This window comes from Meles meles, chromosome 4, assembly GCF_922984935.1.
Source record: "Meles meles chromosome 4, mMelMel3.1 paternal haplotype, whole genome shotgun sequence".
In the NCBI taxonomy this organism is placed as follows: domain Eukaryota; kingdom Metazoa; phylum Chordata; class Mammalia; order Carnivora; family Mustelidae; genus Meles; species Meles meles.
The window spans coordinates 125,297,532-125,320,031 of NC_060069.1; the positions used below are offsets into that span (position 1 = coordinate 125,297,532).

Genomic DNA, 22,500 nt, shown 5'->3' on the forward strand with positions numbered 1-22,500 from the left:
ATGGCATTAAAGAAAAGGGAGCTCAAAGAATAAGAAACTTACATGTTAATTCAGAGTTATAATAGCGAGTAATATCAATTCTTGTGGACTCAAGGGGTTTGCTTATTCAAAAGGTGTAAGCTGTGGAAGGGTAAAAGCAGTTCACCAGGCAGACATAGGCTTGATGATATTTACCCCTTATGCTATACATCTCCTTACTCTGCATCATGTGAATAATAATTAATTATTAATTAATTTCCCAGGTCCTTTGACATTAAGAAGGAAGTGCTCTGTATTTAATAAGGAATCCAAGCCCCATCAATATTTTAGATTCTTTCTCACCTTCTTGGGGGCTCATGTTGTCATGCAATCATATCTATTCTCAGATCACTGATAAAGCTTCCAATTTTCTTGACCAATTTTTCTATCAGGTTCACAATTTTCTTCTCCAACCTTAATCCTATGATAACTCTGGGAAATTTCAATATCCAAATGAAAGAGAAATCCATTGATCTATAACTACATATACCGAAATCTTCTAAATTCATAGCTCCACACTTGTATACCCTATTAAATATTAAATTATTGTTTAACCATTGTTTGGTCACTTAAAAACCTTTCTTATTCTGACATCAGAGTAGTTGGGTGAACTACTTGGGTCACCTAGCAGTTTTCCATCACAGAATTATGAAATTTAACAAACTTCTATCTGTAAAAAAAAAAGAAAAAAAACAAACCTAAGTTTTAAGATCTTATACTCCTTTCCTCTCACTCTCTGCTTCTCTTATTAAGTTCATCCTTGTTTGTCTAATCCATTATTTTCCTTTTCAGCTAAAAAGATTATCACTCCCTAGAGCACTTGATCTTTTCTCTCCAGGACCCTTGTCTAATCACAATGCCATTTCTTCTCGAGTCAAAGGATCTGTATATCTGTATAGATCTGTATAAAATGTATTCAGAAATCTGAAAATAAATCAGAAAACATTGTAAATCCGCACTGCTACAAATTCGGTTGACGACTGGACTCCTCCATTCTTTCCCTCCTCCCTTCCTACCTTCCTTCCTTTCTTCCTTTCTTTTTTCTTCAATTACTTTTATGATACCAGCTTGAATACTTAAAATAAGTTTAAGGTTCTGCAGGTTCTAACCCAAATAACTATGATATCCTTTCATACCATTTATGAGATAATCTGCATCCTTTTGGATTTTTGAATGGCCAAACATCTTTTCACCTCATGAGCTTTGTACTTGCTATTTCCTATTTCCAAAGTGCTCCTTCTGACTCCCCAACTCTCAATTCCCCAACTTCACATCTTGAACATATTTCATATCTAGTAAATATCACTACCTTATGGAGGTCTCCTGTGATGAACTTCTAGAGCAAATTACAAGATTCTGTATATTAAAAAAATTTTTGTACATATTTTTCATAGCATCTCTCTCCTTTACTTCCCATGAAGGCATTGACTTTATCTATCTTGTTCTTTATCTAGCCCCAGGGTTTGCCAAAATGCCTGATAGAAGTAAATGATAATTATTCACGCAATAAAGAAAACTTCTTATTTTGATGTGTTTCTACTCCCCTCCTCTTTCATTAGCCCAGTAACTATATATACTGCTTATCATACTGAGTTCTTAGTGAAAAATAAAGGTTAAATACATATTTACAGAATACATATTTACAGAACCAATGGTAAATGATATATTTATTCCTTCTAAGAGACTGATTTCATAGGATTCATTGACAGGTTTCCTAATGAAGACCAGACAATGGAATTTGGTGATTATTTTAAAAGTTGTGTCCATTTTAAGACCCTGTTCTAAAGTCAGCTTTTTCTCCTAGATGACATGTTCACTTTATCTGCTACATGCAAGAAACACTCCCTAAAAATATGTGAAAAGAAAAAAAAAACAAACTAAAGATGAATTGTTTAAGGAATGTGAAAGATCACCTCTTCATTTTACATTTTTCTGTCATAACTATACAACTACAGAAACAACTAATATTCACCAAGTTGTAGTTGAGTAAATATTCAATTGACTAAATTTTATAAGTAGCCATTATTTAAAAAGAAGTTATTATTTTAACATGGGATTTTTTTAGAATATTAATATTTTTCATTTTCCAATTAAAAAAAATAATTGATTCCTCTCCAGTAGCAGTTTGAGGAAAGGTTTGAAAAAACAGAACAGTGATGTGAAATATATGTTTGTAGTACTTTATGTACTTTATGTACTTTATGTACTACAAACATATATGTACTACTACATGTGTACTACATATGTATATGTAATACATATGTATGTATATGTATATGTAGTACTTATGTATATGTAGTACATATGTACTACTATATGTTTTGTAGTACTTTCCAAGCTGCTCCCACATTCAAAATTATGACTCCTACTTCATAGATTATGTATAAATAATCAAGGAGATGTTGTTAAAGTTAATGATTCTAATTTAAAAATTAAGTTATAGGTATGCAAATAATACAATGAGTTTTCATTGAGAGTTCATTCTGGAAGCGTAAATTAATTCTTTACTCAAATGATTATGTTGCTTTATTTTGTGTCTCATATATCAAACTTTCAAAGTGATTCCCTTTAGTTTCTGAACACTTAAACCTTGAGGTTTAATTTAAGCAAAATACTTCCATTATAAAGCCAAACTGAATGGAAAAAAGAAAGTGACAGTCTTGACCTTGGATAGATTCCAGAGAAGTCATTTATGGAAGGAAGACAAAGCAATTATAGCTCCATACTGACCAATGTATCACTTAGCACTTCTGATCATAAGATAAGGCTTGCAGGGCTAGGATGGGGTAGGAGAGAAAGTTACTAAAATAGTAAGAAAGACCAAAAAATAAAAAGACAGGATTTTCAGAGGTATTAAAATTAGAAATCCTTTATCTTAAGACTTAATGATATGCTAAAACCAGATGTTTAAAAAACTCAATAAAATAACTATTCCCAATAACTATTCTTCAGGATTAAAAAATGAGTGTTCCCATCAGGCTACGGTAGGGACATGTAGAAAATGAAGTCTAAAATATATTTGATAATTTTATGGAGAAGAATTACAAAGTTTCCCATAATACTTCAGAATAAAAATGTTTTAACCAGATTGAGTCTGTTATCTGTTATATAAAAGAATATTAGAAAGACATCTGCCCATTTATAGGTGTTTCAACAAAAATACTTAGAGTTTATATATTGTTTTTCCCATAACTATTGTACTATTTGGAAAGAAACACAGTGTAGGAAATAGAATTATGTGTCTGTGAATTTTAGTTCTAATTTTAAGCTAGCTAAGTGATCATCAGCAAAATGAAGTGGAAACTTTTAATCTTGAAAAGCCTTTCCAGGTTTAATAATCAATGATTTTTAGTGGCATTGTTTGAAAACATATAAATTCTCAAATTTTGATTCTCCCTAATTCTGTTTTACATATTAAGATATTTCAGGTGAATAAGATTTTATAATATTTTATTACATAAAATTTTGTCTTCTATCTCCTCTTCTTAAGACCTAAAATTTGAACTAGATTTTTATTAGAAATTGTCAACCAGGGGCGCCTGGGTGGCTCAGTGGATTAAGCCGCTGCCTTCGGCTCAGGTCATGATCTCAGGGTCCTGGGATCGAGCCCCGCATCGGACTCTCTGCTCCGCAGGGATCCTGCTTCCTCCTCTCTCTCTGCCTCTCTCTCTGCCTGCTTCCCTGCCTACTTGTGATCTCTCTTTCTCTCTCTGTCAAATGAATAAATAAAATCTTTAAAAAAAAAATTGTCAACCAATTTCTCTGTCTATAGGAAAATAATATCTATCATGGGTTATTGTGGGAAAAAATGTGTTTCAAAAGATTATGGTTTTAGGCCTCACACAGTGTATGGTCATAAATCTCTTCTTTTCTCTGGGATTCAATTTCCTCACCTAAAAAATGAAGGAGTACGTAGGCTGCATTGCTCTGAAGATTGTTTCTATCATTCTATGAGTCTACTATTTTATATTTTCAGATAAATGTAAAACTCATTCAGGTATATTGTGGCTAATAAACTTAGTGTAAGATAAACATATTATTGTGTTATCTTGAGTATCGCTTAAGCAAGAATAAAGTTTTAACTTGAATGATTGAACATTAGGTAGACAATCATTTATACTGTTTTTCATCATTATAATAATGCAGACCTCTCATTTTATCTTGAAATCATTACCAGTGTGACTTCTAAAAAATACCTTTTCAAAATAGGTATGGTTTTCACATTTTGAATAGTGAATTCCTGAGATATTTAGATCTTACAAAAATATGAAATTTTGATTAAATTAATCTACTGAGTGAATAGGTAAAACCTATTTTACCTATTTTACCAAAATGTTCACTGGATATCTCAATTCTCTTGGGCTTTAAAAAATTACAACCGTTATTGTCTGTTTATATTTGGAATATATACTTGGGAACACAAACTTATCTATATTTTAATGTTCCACTGCAGTTAAACTGATGCTGAATAAATGCAAAATATACTATTATTAAACTTATAGCTCTTACAAATTTGGAGAAATAAAATGATTCTTTAATATTAGACCTTTCATATTTGAAGAAGGTCACTTAAGCTGAGGAAAACATCAAAAGATGACACAGTAAGATAATCAAGATACAAAAGTAATAAAGAAAATGCAAAATAGGATTTCACATCAAAATTTTTTATGTAAACATTATTCCAGATATTTATATATAGACAATATACACTACACGTTTCAAATAAAATGTATCTCAGTAATATGGGATAAGGAAAAAATCTTTTCCTTCAGTTTACTTATCATTTTTCAACTAATTTTTTTTTAAATTTTATTTATTTGTTAGATAGAGAGAGCGAGCATGAACAGGGGGGAAGGGCAGAGGGAGAAGCAGGCTCCCCACTGAGCAAGGAGGCTGATGTGGGACTTAAACCCAGGACACTGGGGACATGACCTGAGCCGAAGGCAGACACTTAACCAACTGAGCCACCCACGCATACCTAAACTAATTTATTTGTGATGAACTTGTTTAAAATGAGACATACAGAGAAATTTTTTACATTAAGAAGCCAAAAATTTTGAAACTTAGCTAATCAATGAGAAATAAGTCTGCCAAATCTTGAATATGTTTAGATGGTTCCTCAAACATTTCACAGAGTACTTTACTTTACTGAAGGAGTTTAAATATAGTTTAATTAACTGAATTTAGTAATGGAGAATTTTAAGCTGAGTAAGTGGCTTCATTAGGTCAATGTATCAAAGATGAGTATTAAGTTGCACTAATTAAAATATGCTAAAAATGGTATTAACAAAGTCCCAATTTTTTTTAATTTTTTTTTAAGATTTATTTATTTATTTATTTGACAGAGAGAGAGATCACAAGTAGGCAGAGAGGCAGGCAAAGACAGAGAGAGAGGGAAGCAGGCTCCCTTCTGAGCAGAGAGCCCAATGCGGGACTCTATCCCAGGACCCTGAGATCATGACCTGAGCTGAAGGTAGCGGCTTAACCCACTGAGTCACCCAGGTGCCCCCAAAACCCCAATTTTTTAAATGATTAATTATATAACTTCAATATATGTTCTAATAATGGCCGCCCCATATTTGGAAAACCACCCATATTATGGCAACAGAAAATGTGAATACTTGTTTTCATATTAGCATACCTCTTATAAGTGAATGAGTATCACTATTTTAGAGATAGAGAAACAGCAGTATAACTTGCATATCAGGTACCTGGTCTCCAAACTAGATATTTCTTCTACTGAAGACCATTTAAATGTGTCAATATTTGGTAAAGAAAATTTGTTATAAAATAGATTACTTTAGTTTAAAAATGTTTCTGACTTATTTGATAATCGACCTAATTGAATAGTTAGAAAATGCAATGAGACTCTTTTATCCTACTTACTTTAAGTCATATAACAGAAACCCTGACGTTCTAGATTTTGAAGAACACTTACATGATTTTTAAGGATGGTCTATTTACCACACCTTGCAGCCTTCACCTAGCAGTTAGTAGTTAATCTCATTGATAGTCAGAAAAAAGTAGTAATTTTTATCCTATGTTGTTTATTTAGATGGTTAATTTTAAGTAAATTATTAATAATTATTATAAAAGTTAACGAGTAGTTACTGTAAGCAAGGCATTTTTTTAGAAAGATTTTTCATTTATTTATTTGATAGACAGAGATCACAAGTAGGCAGAGAGGCAGGCAGAGAGAGAGAGGTGGAAGCAGGCTCCCCGCCAAGCAGAGAGCCCAATGCGGGGCTCAATCCCAGAACCCTGAGATCATGACCTGATCCTAAGGCAGAGGCTTTAACCCACTGAGCCACCCAGGTGCCGCTAAGCAAGGCATTTTTAAAAGATTTCTTTCTTTATTTTAGAGAGAGGGAGCAAGCATGCAAGCAGGGGGGAGGAGCCCAGGAAAAGAATCTACAAGCAGACTCCCAGGTGACCCCAGAGCCCCTGGGGAGGTTCTATCCCAGGACTCTTGAGATTATGACCTGAGTCAAAAACAAGAGTCAGACACACAGAGTCAAATGCTAAATAGACTGCACCAGTGAGAGGTCCCAAGCAAGGCATTTTTTAAATTCAATGCATAGATATATTTAGTTTCAAAAATGACATTATAAGGTTGATGCTATTATTATTATCTGCATTATTTAGATCAGGAAACTGAAACATAGTTTAAGGAAAGTTACAAAACTCTAGTGTGGCAAAGTGTAAAAAAGAACCCAGATAATATCAATCCAGCAGAGGTCATGCTCTTCATCATTTTATTCTATAATCATTTTTATCCAATATAAGTAGATCAGTCTTAAGCCTAAGAGAAAAAAAGTATCAGAAAGTCTGTGTAAACTGTGGACTTTGGCTATGAAGCATTTGATCAACAGAAACTTTGGACTCAATTACAGAACTATGAAAATGGGCCATCTGCATTAGTTTTATGGACACCACAGCTGGAACTCAATATTTATTTTACCACCATAATGTGAGGTGTTAGAAATTTTACAGATAATATAAATAATCTTTCAGTGGGCATTTGGATAGGAAACAGTGACCAAAAAGCCATATATCATGGGCAGAGTCTAATAAATCATTTCAATCTTTTAGTTTTCAGAACATTCAAACCTAAATGGGGTTTGGAAGTAAAGAATTATGTTAAGGAAATTATTTCAATCATTTCAAATACAAAGAGATTTTATCCCTAACTTTTGATTGAAAAACACCAGAAACTATGCTGGTCTCTGAAATGTTGGTGAAAGATTCAGACATGCAGATCAAATTTCATAGAATTCAAGAATGGAGAAATATCTTGAATTCACATAGTCCCTTAAGTAAGGAGATAAATTTCCTTGCCTAGAAGCCAAATCAAGAAAACACCAAAATATCCTGCTTCCAGCGACTAATTTCACTGTCTCATGCTGAGTCGATATATGATATTTTTTGTTAAGCCAGTGAAACATAACTATACATTTAGACTGTGTTGTATACTATTGTATACTATTTTTACCTTTTAGTAAAGCACCATTTAATTTAAAAGTTACTTTAAAAGTTCACATTATATATACATTGCCATGAAAAAATCCTACATTGGTATTAGAAATATGAAAATGAAGTAGTAAAATGAAACTTTAGGACTTCCTTCTAATTTGCATAGTCTTTTCTTTTGACTTGGATTTAAGCTAGGATATGTCTGTCTTTAACCTGGAAGGTCTAAGACGAGAGTGTATAAGAATTTGTTTTCAGTTTCCTAAAACAGCATCTTGAGATACAGAACTCAATTTCCAGCTAAATCTCAGAACTAGGGAATACGATACCTAGAGACACCAGAAAAATTAGACTGTTAATTCTTAGTTCCTTGAAAACGATTCTAATATCCTACTCTTGACAAAACTTTCCGTCCTGTCAGTGGTGAAATGCCAAGGGGCACAAGCTGTACCATAGACAGTTAACTTCAGAGTAAGAACAAGCTGGATTGTTTTTACTTTACAAGTTTCCTATCTGCTAACTTTGCTGAATTAATAAAGTACACATAAAAAACATCAAAGGCAGAAATATCATGTAATATATTAAAGACTGTGATTGCTTCTTCTAAAATCTTCTCTGAAGAAAATGTTTTTCTCTTCTGAAAAGCTATTATCTCCAGACTGAAAATTATTTGCCTACATGACACTAGAATTCTTTTAATAGAAAGTTAATAATACATATCTGTATCAGTGTATTATTAACCTACAGCTAACTCATTTTTAGAGCTCCCCCCACCCCCTACAACCAAGTTTTTGAAAGCATTTGTTTCAAATAAAACAGTCTGCATCTATGCAAATGGATTTGAGAATATTTCAAATGAGGAATCTCTTACTACTTGACGAATTGAATGGGCATTCCTCTCACTAAGATTCAAAATGGTTTCCTCTTGGGAAGTAAGTCATTTAAATAAGAATATATTTCATTATTATTATTATTGTTAATATTTTATTGTATCTCACAACAATCTCAGCTCTACCATACTTCATAATCTTCTCTCTACATTGAGAGTGTTTATATCTTTCCAATGGTAGCCTGGAAAGGGAAATTATATACTGAAGTGAATTGGATGGCTGTTATCTTTCCACCATCACTAGCTTCATGACTAGTGTTCTGTTGTGGACTTGTGATATGTATATTTATGAGAAAAATCCAAAACTAAAATAAAATCTGACAGCTTTTGTCTAGAATGAACAAATTATATGACATATTCTAAACCAATTAGATAACATTCTACACCCATGGGTCTCTGCTGTTCATTTTCCTTATGGTCCCCAAATCCACCCTCTACCCTTTTTTGCCTTGCTCTGTGCTCTGGGAGCCTGACTTCTCTGCACTGCTCCACCCAGATTCCTTGACCTCTGATTTCCTTGGAATTGGAATAATGGAAAGATATTGGAAGACAGGAGAAGAAAGCGGTCCGATATTGATCCCTCCTCTCCCAGTGTCTCTACCTGACCGAGGTTTGGATACTGTCTGGGTCCCTCTTTGGCCACTGCTCTTTTCAAGCTGCCCCTTTTCTGGCCCAATTCTTCTCTAACTATTATAACCTGTTCACTTCCTTTGGCCCTTCAGGTCCAGGGCTGATTACTGTGCTTTGCTGTTGAGAGTTCTCTTGTGCCTCCACATCCCGTATTAGTTTCCCAAACTGTCCATATTTTCTGTGAAAGTCTCCTCATTAAAAACACTTTCATTGCACTGTTTGAGACTGCCATCAATGCCTGCTGATATTCTGAGTAACACAGTAAACTAGGGACATAAAAAGTTTGCAATCAATATTTAAAGAACGTGACTTCAAGGAAAAAGAAAAATAATCACGTAAAGACCATTGCAACTTACCTAGTTTAACAAAGACTACTCTAGAAAATCCTTCTGGTTTTCATTATGGAAACTTGTTCTTAGACATCAAATGTGGTTCAAACACTTTCAAAAAAGTATGTTTCTCAATGAATCTATTGGAAGTCTTCATGTTAAAGTTGCTTTTTCCTTCTCTATTTAAATACTCATTAATCAGCATTCTTTGCTTACCAGTGAGTTAAATAAAATAGTCCTGGGACCATTTGAGTTCACCTTTTTATTTTTTCTAAAATGAAGAATAACTGGACTTAAATTAGGTATTTCCATGTATTATACTGAGCACTGAGCAGAATTCCCTTTACACTAATGTAATTCTTTAAACAATAGTGGTAAAAAAATAATTTGATTTCTGGTCTTGCTAACCTGTTAGCATGTATAGTGACTTTGCTGACCATTTTTAAAGCTAATGAACTCAATTTTTTAACTGTGTAACTGGTACACATCATTGGCCTTGATAGGTTTTCTTGCAATAGTTTAAGCCTGTGTCCTGACTGGGACAATATTTTTTCTTAGTCATTATTCTTAATCATTTTATAGACATCTTTCCCCTTAAAAGTCAGTGTTATCTCAGCTTTAGCATAAAGCAGTTCTGATACTAAAACTGTAAAAGCATTATAGACATACTTAAGAAGTCATTCAGGAAATCTGTCTCTTTGCCTTGCAGTCACCTTATACGCACTTTGCATCAGGTAGTATTTAATTTTCTGGCCACCACTAATTTAAATGACTACAGAAAGCTAGTGGGAGATTATTTGAAATCTAGAGAAATAAAAAAAATCCCTACTGTATTATTGAAACAAGAGATGTTTTAAAATATTACAATTATTCAAGCACTTATTATAATTCCACGAACTCCCCAGAGTTAATAGATTGTATTAGACCCTTCTCAGAAGTCATGCTTTGTGGCATTTGCTCGTATTTATTGTCCTGGCAGAAAGTTCCAGCAGAAGTCAAGGTCACCTTCTATCCCAAAGTTGATATAATTAGTATCAATTCGGTGTTTCACCAAGCTAACACAGGAGGTTATTAACTGTGTTTCATGTGGAGTGTCAAAGAAGCAAGGGCAGTGCCAGCAATCTTTTCAGCTTCAAAGGCACAGCTCATAAATTTAATTAATTGGTTAGTAAGAAAGATAAAACCAGTTTAGTTTATTAATGATTTTAAAAATAATTTTAGAGACGTTCTGGAAATACATTTATTTATATATGTAGTCTAAGCTTTTAAAATATAAAACAGATCATCATCCTAGTAATAAGTGACAAAGTCTTTGTATTTTATAAGTGATGTGCTTTCTGGAATATTATAAATATGGAAAATCTTAAATTTAACATTTGTATGTATACATATATATATAAAGATGAATCCCAGAAAATGGCACATAGTCTACTAGGGAACATTTTCTTTTCTTTCTTAGATGTTGTTTTGTAGGAAATGTGTGTGCTATTAGATTGTATAAAATCTAGGGTTATCACCATAATATCAATTAAGATGCTCTTTCATTTACAGAAGTAAAAACGATATTAGTGAAACTGTTTACTTAGAAGAAATATAAACTAACAGAACTAAGATTTCTGTTTAAATTGATCTAATCCAAAGAAATAAACAAGCTTAAAATGAAACTCTTAAAAATGTTTGATGTTTTAAATTGCACAAACCACAAGAGTGCCCTTAGAAAATAGAATAGAGCATAAGTGTACTGCTTCCCTTAATAGGTCGTATTGGAAAGAAAATAAGAATATCAGTTCTCCTCAACTATTTCCCAAATGCTAAAAATAAATAGGTATATATTTAAGGATTTTCAAATTTTGCTAGAGTTCATCCTCGTACAAGTCAGACTCAAAAGTTTCGTTTGGTGTTAGAAGTGGTTATATATAACAAGCGATATGTATTCTGTTCCAAATAAGATCTACAAGAATACAAAAAAATGACTTTAGCATTCTATGCTATCTTGGAATAACTTAAACCAAAACACTGCCATTATTCAAATGTGTGGGCCCATAGCAGACTAAGAGATGGGGACCTGCAGTCAGCATTCTCTCCCATGCCCAGCCTGTAGCGTCTCCAATACTGGTTGCAAGGTTGAAAGTGCCCTCAGCTATGGACCATATGTGTTGCTTCCTCTTTCTAAGTAGGAAACATTTTTAGTAGCCTATTTTCATTATAAGCTATGTGTCAATATTTAATTTTAAAACTGCATCAATTTCATATAATAATTGTTGTTTTTAAAAAGACTAATGGAAATTTAGCAACATTTACAGCTTAAATGTGGAAACCTGTCTTTTTGCAGATAGGCAGGTCTCACTATATGGACCATCTGGAGACTGAATTATTACTTAGTTTTTGCCAAGTGGAAAAAAAAAAACAACATATTGACACTTAATTTTTAAAAGCTCACAACACCATGCAAATTTTGTTTTATTACCACCAATAAAACCAGAAACATTTTTAATAGCTAAACACTCATACTACAACCTCATAAACAACTTCTTGATTTGCACACTTTGGGATTTAACTGTGTCTAGATGATATATTTTACCAATGCAAATGCTCTATTGGAGTGCATTTATAGTGACTAACTCAGAGCTCTAATGTTTATACTCCATTTACTCTTTCTCAGTGTTGGCTTTTTCTTTTATTCTGTTAAATGTTTATGATTTTAGATTCCAATTTTTAAAGTATCTACACCAAAAAGGGAAGGAGGTGACACATTAATAATACCAAATAAAAATAAAGATAGACTAGACTTTCTTTGATATAAAGGAAATAGAGAATAGAAGCATAGGTCAAATCATTATTGCTTTTAAAACATTTAATTAAATAGATGCTTTAGACGGTGGTTTGGAGGACACATATATGCACATTGTGTTCATTTTACTAATGTTTATTGTATTTTGAAGCCAGGAAAGGAAAGAACAGTCAAGGTAAAGAAATCTGCATATAGGGCGCCTGGGTGGCTCAGTGGGTTAAGCCGCTGCCTTCAGCTCAGGTCATGATCTCAGGGTCCTGGGATCGAGTCCCACATCGGGCTCTCTGCTCAGCAGAGAGCCTGCTTCCCTTCCTCTCTCTCTGCCTGCCTCTCTTGTGATTTCTCTCTGTCAAATAAATAAATAAAATCTTTAAAAAAAAAAAAGAGAGAGAAAGGGAGCACAAGCAGGTGGAGGGAACAAGCAGACTTCCTGTTGAGCAGGGAGCCCCACTCAGGACTCTATCCCAGGATCCTAGGACACCCCTTGAGGTATTTATTTCAAAAGATGTCCCCTTGAAAATACATTGCCTGCAGTAGGATACAACTGCTAGCCAAACAACAAGATAAGGAATTCTGCTGCCCCACCTATAAGATTTCCTCTTTCAGAAACCTTGGATAGCTTAGGTAACTGACTACTTCGAGTAAACCCACTTCTTCCTTCCTGTGCCCTCATTCCCACTCTTATGCTTCAAATTCGCCAGTTAGTGATCCCCCAAAATGTTTGGATGCTCTGATAAAGGCAGAGCACCAGGTCCTTGCATGGTCTCTCTTTCTGTTTGTGACCTCATTGTGTGGCCTTCCAGGAACTGATTAATAAATCTTGTGACTCAAAGTTTCAAATGGTTTCTTGCTAAAATGTATCCTGAGCTCATAATAAGAACCACAAGGGCTAGTCCCATCACAACACTGGCCCCGGTGGAGTAAATGTCTGTGGGGTCTCCTATAAATATTAGGGGCCCACCCAGGACAGTGGCTTAGGCATTCCTATCTGAAAGCATTACTAGCAATAGGCTGCAATCAATGCAGTGGTACCCATCTTTAAATTTTGTGTTTGGTCATTATTATTCTAGTCGTAGAGAGTTTGATAATGGCCAAATTCTTAAATTTTTAAAAGATGTCCCTTGTTTTTGTTTTGTAATGCCATGCTAAAATAAGGTCCCGTTGCAATTAGCCTCATTCTAATGAATAAATTGGTTAAGATTACTAGACAAATGATGTAATTTTATTACTATAAAATTATTTTTTCCATTTCAAAGTCTAATGTAAACCCAAATCTATATTTGAACTAATAACTCATTTAGATGTTTACAAAGATAGACTATATAAACATTTTGCCATCAAGTTTGGAATTATGTTTCCTCATTTGATGTATTGAAATGCATAAAGTATTTGAACAGACTCTTAGTATAAGGACAGGAAATATATCAGAAGCTTTGTATCTTCTCTTTATTTCTATCATCTCATTTTTGTATTTGAAAGACATTAACAATTGTGCAGAGCCAAAAACAGCAATTAGGAAGTTATAAGTTTTCTCTCTTGATAAATACAAAACATTCACTTATGAATATTAATTTTAAAAATTATGATAAATAGACAAACCACTGATATATGTCATTGTCTCATATGCAATTAAAAAAAATTCGGTACCTTTATATTGTTATCTGTACAGTGAGGATACTGTTAAAGATTCTTACAGATGACATAGTTATGAAATTAAAGCTCTATGACATGATCAAAGTGAAAAAGTTTTCAAATTAAACTACACCATGCTAAAATAATATTACTAGAAATCACATCAGGTTATTTGGAACCATTTCATAAATTATCATACCTAACTCACTACTTAATTAATATTTATCACAGTGATCTGAAAGAAAAAAAAAAACATAAGAAACCTTTGTGAGAGAATATATCTGTCATATGAACTGAATGATAGGGTTAATCAGGCCATTAGACTTAAAAAAAAACCCTGCAATTTCCAAAAGTAGAAATTAAAATGTCTTGTAGCAATGGGCTTTTATAATAAAAAAATTTTAAGAGATCTATAAAATGTCCAGATATTTGCTATATGATATAAACCCAGAATAAGTTTACCAACTATTGCTATATTCATAGATAGATAAATTCTATATGCTCTAGAAATATTTTATCTAATGTTTTATATAAACAATAAAAAATGGGTTTAAAAGTAATCAGTAACTAATACCAAAATTTTTTTCCAGAGTTATGTATATAATTTTATATATATATATATGTATATACATATATATACATGATTTCAGTAATTGCATGATGCAGCTATAGATAAACACATTTGTTTTACTAAAAAGAACTGAAAAATAAGCCTGTTATGCACTGAGTGATGTTTATGTTTCCAGAACTCTAAATATTATTTGATCCTCAAGACAATTTGGGAATTAAGTGCTTCTATCAAGAGTTTCTCATTTTTCTGATAAAAATGCTGAGGCTCAGTTTGATTCATTGTCAAGACCAAAGACCTTGTAAACAGAAGAACCAAAACTCACACCTACAAATGCCTCTAGGGCACCTTTTTTCCTCATCTTGCCCAGGACTGCTCAAGTGTACTGCTTCTCCATGTCTTAACACCTCTATTTGCAACAAGATACTGCTAATTGCTAGCTTTCATTCCATATGGTTAAAGCTCTGCTTCCTCCTAACAGAAATGCATTTTATGTATAAACTGAAGAGTTGTGAAAATTCTCAAGGTTGTGGCTGATGCTTTGAGGAGATTCTTTTGTTCTATTTCACCTTGATTTCTAATACAGCCACAGGTGTGATTCTTTAAACGTATGTTTATCATATCTGAGGATGGAAAACTTAGTAGCAGTGAAAGAGTGTAGATGGAGACATTAATGGTGATTCATTTGCAGTCACTTATTAAATATATAGATAGGTAAATTATATTTTATGAAATTTAAGAAATAACATTTAAACCTCATAAAATAAAATAATTTTACTTTAGATTATTTAATGAAAGGGGTGAAACATGTAAGCTTAAAAAAATGCAAGACGAAAATACTGAGTCCTCTATAGTTCTCACCTTTTCTTAGACAATACATTCTTATTACAATCTTTTTTAACTATAATTTTGAAACGTCTTTTATTAATTTTATAAATGAATTGCATTTAAAGAATAATTGCATCTGAAAGCTCTAATAGGCAATAAACAAATAAAGGAATACAGTCAACTTAAAAAAGGTAAATGCAAAATTTACAACAATGTGAAAACTGCTATAGAGCTTACTAAAAAAAAAAAAAATTGTTTGGTTTTTTTTTTTTTTTGGAACCGGAGAGAAAGAGCACGGGAACGGAGGGGCATAGGGAGAGGGAAAGAGAGAATCTTAAGCAGGCTCCATGCCCAGTGCTGAGCCCTATATAGGGCTCGATCTCACAACTGTGAGATCATTACCTGAGCGGAAATTAAGAGTCAGATGCTTAATCGACTGAGTCACCCAGGCAACCCAGAGCCTCCTCAAAAAATTAAAAATAGAAATATCATATGATCTAATATGTCAACTACTGGGTATTTGCCCAAATAAAATGAAAACACTTATTCAAAAAGAAATATGCACTCCTATGTTTATTGCAACATTATTTATACTATCTAGGATATGGAAACAACCTAAGCATCCACTGATAGATGAATAGATAAGGAAGATATGGTATACACATGCACACACACAAGCGTACATACACACATGAATATTAATCAGCCATTAAAAAAGGACATTGTGCCATTTGCAACAGGGATAGACCTAGAGGGTCTCATGTTAAGTGAAATAAGTCAGACTGAGAAAGACAATCGCCATACAGTTTCACTCATATGTGGAATATAAAAAAAGGAAATGGATACAACAAACAAAAAGCAGAATCAGACCTATAAATACAGAGAAAAAAACTGATGCTTGCCCAGGGGAAAAGGGTGGTGGTAGGCAAAATGGGTGAAGGGAAGTGGGAGATTCAGGCTTTCTAGTTACCGAATGAATAAGTCATGGTAATAAAAGGCACGGCATGAAGAACATAATCAATGATACTGTAATACCACTGTACAGTGACAGATGGTAGCACACTTGTGGTGAGCATAGAATAATGTATAAACTTGTCAAATCACTATGCTGTACACCTAAACATAATGCTATATGTCAACTGTACTCAAAAATGAAAAAAGGTCCTAGCTCTGATGAACTTCACATTCTATTAAATGGCAATGGAAATTAAACAGATAAATACATAAAATAATTCATAAAAATGTTTATCTGCTGACTGAGTCTTCTACTCCCTCAAATATGGACTAGAATATTAACGATGTAAGTGCACTTGATGACTTTCCCAGGCCTTGGTGGTTTGTTGAAGATGGGAGAGAAAAGTAGGTATTAGACTAACATTTAATGTCGATGCTGCTTTTTTTTTTCTATACAAAATAACTACTATGAATTGCCTAACTTATAAAATATTTTTTCTTTCCACATATTTTGGTGCCTTTTGAAAAATACCTTCCATTTGTTAAGTAAAAATAATGGAACGTTGTGTGTCTTCTGTGACATTTGTAATGTTCTACTGCAGAAAATTCTTTACCACTTTTTAAGTCCATGGTGTAAATTACACAAAACATTTTAGGAAACCTGTAAAAAGTGAATTTACTAGAAAAGGTGGAAAACTGATTTCATTTTAACTGGCTGGTTCAGATGCAGTAAGTAAGATTCCACTTAAGATACAAGTGAAAAAATATAAAATATGTTATTAAACACTTCACTTTGAAATAAAACATTTTTCTCTGATTTTATTCTAAGAAGTGTGTATTCATATATGCTCGTGAAAGACATGAATACTTTTCCTTCATTAAGCACAGACACTGGTTACTTGGGAAGGATGCATTAATTTAATTGCTAGTGATTTTAGATAAAACATGTTTAATTTCCATAATTACACTGTCTGGCATGACCCCATCCTCAATAAATGTTTTTGAAGAAGGAAGGAATAATGTAATATTAGCAACTTTTTTTGTTATAAGTAGGTCTTCAAAAAAAATTAAGTCAATGTCACCATCCTTTTCCATCAAAGTGATTTGTCTGTACAGTCAGAACTTAATATTATCATAGAGATTTTGTTAGCATGCACTAATTGCATTTCACATAAGTTACTATTTGCAAAAATCTTTGGAAAATAATAAATTGAAGCAAAGTAAAAATTTAGGTATCTCTCATTTCATACAATATCACAAAGTATTTTTTACCCTTTTCCATTTTTATTACTTTTCCCCCATTTCCATATAAATTGTTATGAGAAAGATCTTTAAATTCTTCCTACTTGTAGACTTAGCTCAAATACAATTTATTTAATAATACTAAAATAAACACAGGAATTTTTGAGAAATTCTTACAGCTACTATTATCAAACTTCAGTTGTCAATCATATATCATATAATAGAGTTGACATGATTATTAAACATTAATAATTATCTAATACCAGATGTTTTTCAGAAGCAAAAGTATAATATGATAACTGTTACATCAAAGCTAGCAATTCAATTTAATTTTGCAAATCAATAAAATCCCAAGGAAAACAGTCTAATTGGACAACCTTTACAAGTGAAGGAAAATAATGTTAAGCCAGTACTTAGTACACCTTTAATTAACATATATTAATGTAAAGTCTCCATGATTTCAAGTTAAGTTGTTAAGTTTAACACATATTAGTATAGCCAACATAACACAAAACATGTATAAATACAAAAAGACAGACTTAAATAGGACAAATTATCTTTGAACATTGCTTATGCAAAAATTAAGTTTAAAATCTGTTTTCCTATAATGCACTTATATAATTTGTTTAATTTCTTCATCACCTACTAACCACTTAATGACTGCTCAGGTATGCTTTCTTATATTTCTGAACCATAATGTAATTATTTTTTGCCTTTAAAGATTACTTCTATTTCTTCAAGGTTGCTTCCTTAAGGCAAGAGTATTTATTAATAAACCAATACCAGAAGTTACTCACGGAGCCAAATGAATTCCTATCATCCTGAACGGCTTTACCAATATTTGTTTTTAGAACATTCTGTTAGTAGACTAAATAGATCTACTCAGAGATTTATTTAAAATGACATCCTACTTTAGGATGACATGCTGAATATTTACTTAAAAGTTCTATGTGGTGAATAGTTTACAATGACCCCATGAATTATGCCAATTTTTAGAACACATTCAACACTGTGGGTATTTTTAATCCAGGGCAGAAGAGTAAGTCATTAACATTAAACAACGATCTTTAAAAAGCAAAAGCTACTTTTGCAACCTTGAACATCTTACTTCTTTGCTTACATTTATAAGACAAGGCAAAAAGAAAAAAAAATGTCCCATGTTCACATTTAAATTGGCTCGGTGTTTGCTCCATATATTTTTAACCTATACTCTGGAATATTTTCATAATTGTCGTAAGTGGCACTAAAAAAATTAAAATGTACCATCTTGCCTCATATTCTATTCCAATAACCCTAACTGATAGTAATTTAGGTGACTTAATTACTTTTATAATTAAGTAAAATTGGATCTCGACTTTTCTACCCTTTTAAAAAACCCTTTAAAGCTTCATTTAATGTGTTTTCCAGGCCATAACAAAGAAGCATACTGTACCTCTTACGCTGCTGGTTGTTGCAGATGTGGTTGGGCTGGCTGTTATGGCTACAGTGGTTGTGACTGTTGCAGTGGTAAGGGAGGGGATGATAGTAGTGGAAAGCAAAGTGTTGGGAACATCTGGTGAGTGGAAAAAAACAAAATATAAAACAAAATCATATCATGCAAACAAAAGAGAAACACAAATGATTCAAATTATAAATACATAAGTCTTATTTAGGTTTAACTTTAACAGGCTTACACAGATTATCAGGTACAAAGCTGGCTGTACCACATGGTTCTTGTCATTTTTTTTGTTCACTTCTTTTTCCTGCTCCCACACAAAGCAAAAACTTGGAGCAATGTTTGAGAATAAGCAGATTATTTGTAATATTTAGAGTGAAATTTAAAATGACAAGAATTCATTTGTTCACTGAGTCATTTAAAAAGTGTGACATGCAGTAGCAAAATAGAAACAGATAAAACAAAAAGTGACATGCTTTGTCAAAGAAGTAAACAAAGAAAAAACACAACAGAAATAAACACAAATAACACCACCATAAAAGATTAAAGAAATGTTAATGATGGATGAGTATATGCACGTTAAATGCTTTTTTGATTTTTTTCTTTTAGGAAAACTTAATGGTAGGAAATAAGATGACAGCAATCTTTAGAAACAAACAAAAAAAGAAGCTAATTGTTATTATTATTACTTTGCTTTTCTTTTTCTCACAAATGATGTTAATGTACAGCTTAGAGTCTTGCAGATCTTACCCTGATTAGCTGGTAACGCCTTCTAACAATTTTGCAGAACCTAGGAGTCTTTAACAAGTATTGAGTCAACTAGCATGGAACCCAATATTCTGAAAGGTTTATGATTTATTTTATTTGGCATACATAGGAGGGGTGATTGAACATAGACTTGAACCATAATACTCCACCCCTATCCCATAATTAGTCAAAGTTGCCAAAAGTCAACACTAGATTCCGATAGAGAAAACATAATAAACAGAAAGAATAACTTAGAATTTTACACTGAAATCTTCCTTTCACTCAAAACTGGCTGAAAATTTGAAGAGTAGTGTAGGAAACACTGAAACAATGTAGCCAGTGTCAAGCTATAGAACCTAAGAGTCTCAAAAAGTCAAATCTTGTCTCAAGTGGATAGGCATATAATTTACACAGTGAGGAAACCAGAAACAGTTCACAAATTACCTATAATTACAGTACTGGGGTTTGATTTCACATGTTTGCCACACAGTCCCTATATATTCAAAGTGTTTGACAGATTATTTTGCTGTTAAAAGGCTTCCTGTCATTCTCTCAGCTAAAGTCTTTGAGTCACACCAAAAATTTTCTAGTTTTTTACTTCTGATAAATTAGCCCCCCTCAATCCTCAGACTTGAACCTGCTGGATTCTCTACACCGGAGACATCAGAAAACAGTAGGAGCTTGCTCTCTTATCTTGGGTATTGATGTTTACACCTGTTTTTCAACAGGGAAAATGCTTTCTAGACAGTCAAATTAAGAAAACAACCTTCTAAAAACTCAATGGTGCTACATTAATCACTGGAGAAAATGGGTATTGCCTGGTGTGCGATTACCATGATCATAAAATAGAACTGACTTTAACAACACAGTACACTGAGTAAATATTATGTATATGTGCACATATACCTCTTATTTACTGATTTTTATAATACCTTCTTATTTTCATGGTAAGCTTTCCTAAATGGTTTAGGCAGGCTGGAGGTAAATGAAAGACATTTTCTAAATTAAAAAAACATGAGTAATATTAATTTTCATGCATACCTAAAATAGAAAATAATACATTCTTCATCGGCTAGTAAAATCTTTTGCTTATTAAGATCTCAAAATATATGTATTAATTTACACAAAAAGAAATATCTTACAGGGCTATCAAATACAAGAACACATAATGGTATTAGCTCTTTAAAACTCCATGTAAAAAAACTGATACTACCAAACCTAGCACAGATGATAAAATAATACGTTATTTGCTACTAGACAATGAGTTAAAATAAGATTCCATTAGATCTGAAAAGCAGCCTTCCAAAATCAGCCAGTATCATTCACCTCCTAAGAACTGGAATATAAATAACAGTGTTTGGTGGTATTTGTTCAGTTTTTGGATTAGCCAAAAAAACATTATGTGGTCTTTTTCTTTATTCCATATCAACAAAAATAGAATAATAATATATCTTGATTTGTTTTGGAGAGAATATATATTTTCAGGTACTATGAATATTTTTGTATTAACCAAACCATATCTTTATTTCCTATAATTGTGAAAATGCAGTAGTTGTAAAAGTTGTTAATCCACTTTAAGAAAACTGCCCTAGAATCTTTTAAAGTGTTCAGATAACACTACAAATCATTATTGGCTCATACTCTGACTCCTGCTTTGTCAGTCCATCATCCTGTCATCCTTCCCTCTTGACTTCGAATGTACCTAAAAACAAATCTGGTGAGAGAAATTTGATGGAAAACACCTTGGACAAATGACAACTGGGCCAGGAAAAGTATCTGTCAAATAAGAAATCTCTCCCAGTCACTGTTAGATTTTCAATCATTACTAACTTTATTTCATCCTACAGGTTCTGAAACATTTTCAACATTTTCATTTATCCTTTTTACAGTACACTCTCGTTTATCCAATTATTTCAACTCTATTGTAAAAAAGCAAATTTGGAATGATCTAAATACTTAACACCAGAAGAGTAATCAGAATCAACTGAAATGCATCTACATAGGATCAGTTGGAATTCGTGGAATTCTTAGATAAAAAAAAGTTGTACGATATTTCTCTCTTCTACCTAAACTTTCTGTCTGCTCTGATTTTATTGATATTTTCTCCACACTCAACAATTAATCCTTGAAGGGAAGAACTCTGCCTATTTATTGTTCAGATTCTAGCACAAGTTATAAGGTGAAGAAATATTTACTAAATGAATTTGTTCATAGCATAATAAACATATAACATATTTTAGGGGATCTATAAAAGTCCATTTTTTTGACAGGGTCATCTAGTTAATACAAAACTAAAAGATTTCATTATTTCTTTTTAAAATTAAATTAAATTAAATTTAGTTTAATTTTTTTTTAGTGTTCCAAAATTCATTGTTCATGCACCACACCCAGTGCTCCATGCAATACGTGCCCTCCATACATCTACTAAAAAATCCTCTCTGTCTTCAATATAGATAGATAATAATTATTTCCTGAAAGATAATTTTTTTTAAACTTTTTTTTAAAGTAAACTCTACCTCCAACCTGGGACTTAAACTCATAACCCCAAGATCAAGAGTCACATGCTCTACCAACTAAGCCAGCCAGGTGCCCCTAAAAAACGAATTTTTAAGATCACAATTTATAGCTTCTTCCTAAAATAAACATCCTTGCTAGCAAAATGAATTACTTCCCACCTTTCCTGCTACTTTGAAAGTAGTGTGAGTCTGACCTGAGATTCATGTCCTCCATGTTACTTATGAACTCTTCATTTTCACCCAATTCAAGACTTTCAAAGAAAGAGTAATAGGCCAGGAGGGCTCACTAAGTAGATCCTATCCTGATCAGTAATAAAAGATCACAACAAATTTATGAATTGTTTATTATTATCCCCACTTAATGGATGAAAGAAATTTCGGATAGAACCTCCTTGTCTCTAAATTTAAATATATATGCATATGTATATACTAGAGTGCAGAGAGCATATTC

The 22,500-nt window shown here is 32.6% G+C and overlaps 1 protein-coding gene across 4 annotated transcripts in view; it reads right to left on the minus strand.

The window, feature by feature from the left end:
* The window catches only part of CADM2 (cell adhesion molecule 2), a 1,108,651-nt gene that overhangs the window by 75,232 nt on the left and 1,010,919 nt on the right, over positions 1-22,500 (minus strand). For 3 of the 4 annotated variants that reach the window (XM_046003329.1, XM_046003328.1, XM_046003330.1), the window contains one exon: positions 18,784-18,903. The exons of the other annotated variant lie outside the window; for it this stretch is intronic. In XM_046003329.1, the coding sequence (XP_045859285.1) occupies positions 18,784-18,903 (120 nt within the window). The remainder of the gene's footprint in view (positions 1-18,783; positions 18,904-22,500) is intronic. 4 annotated transcript variants of the gene reach the window in all.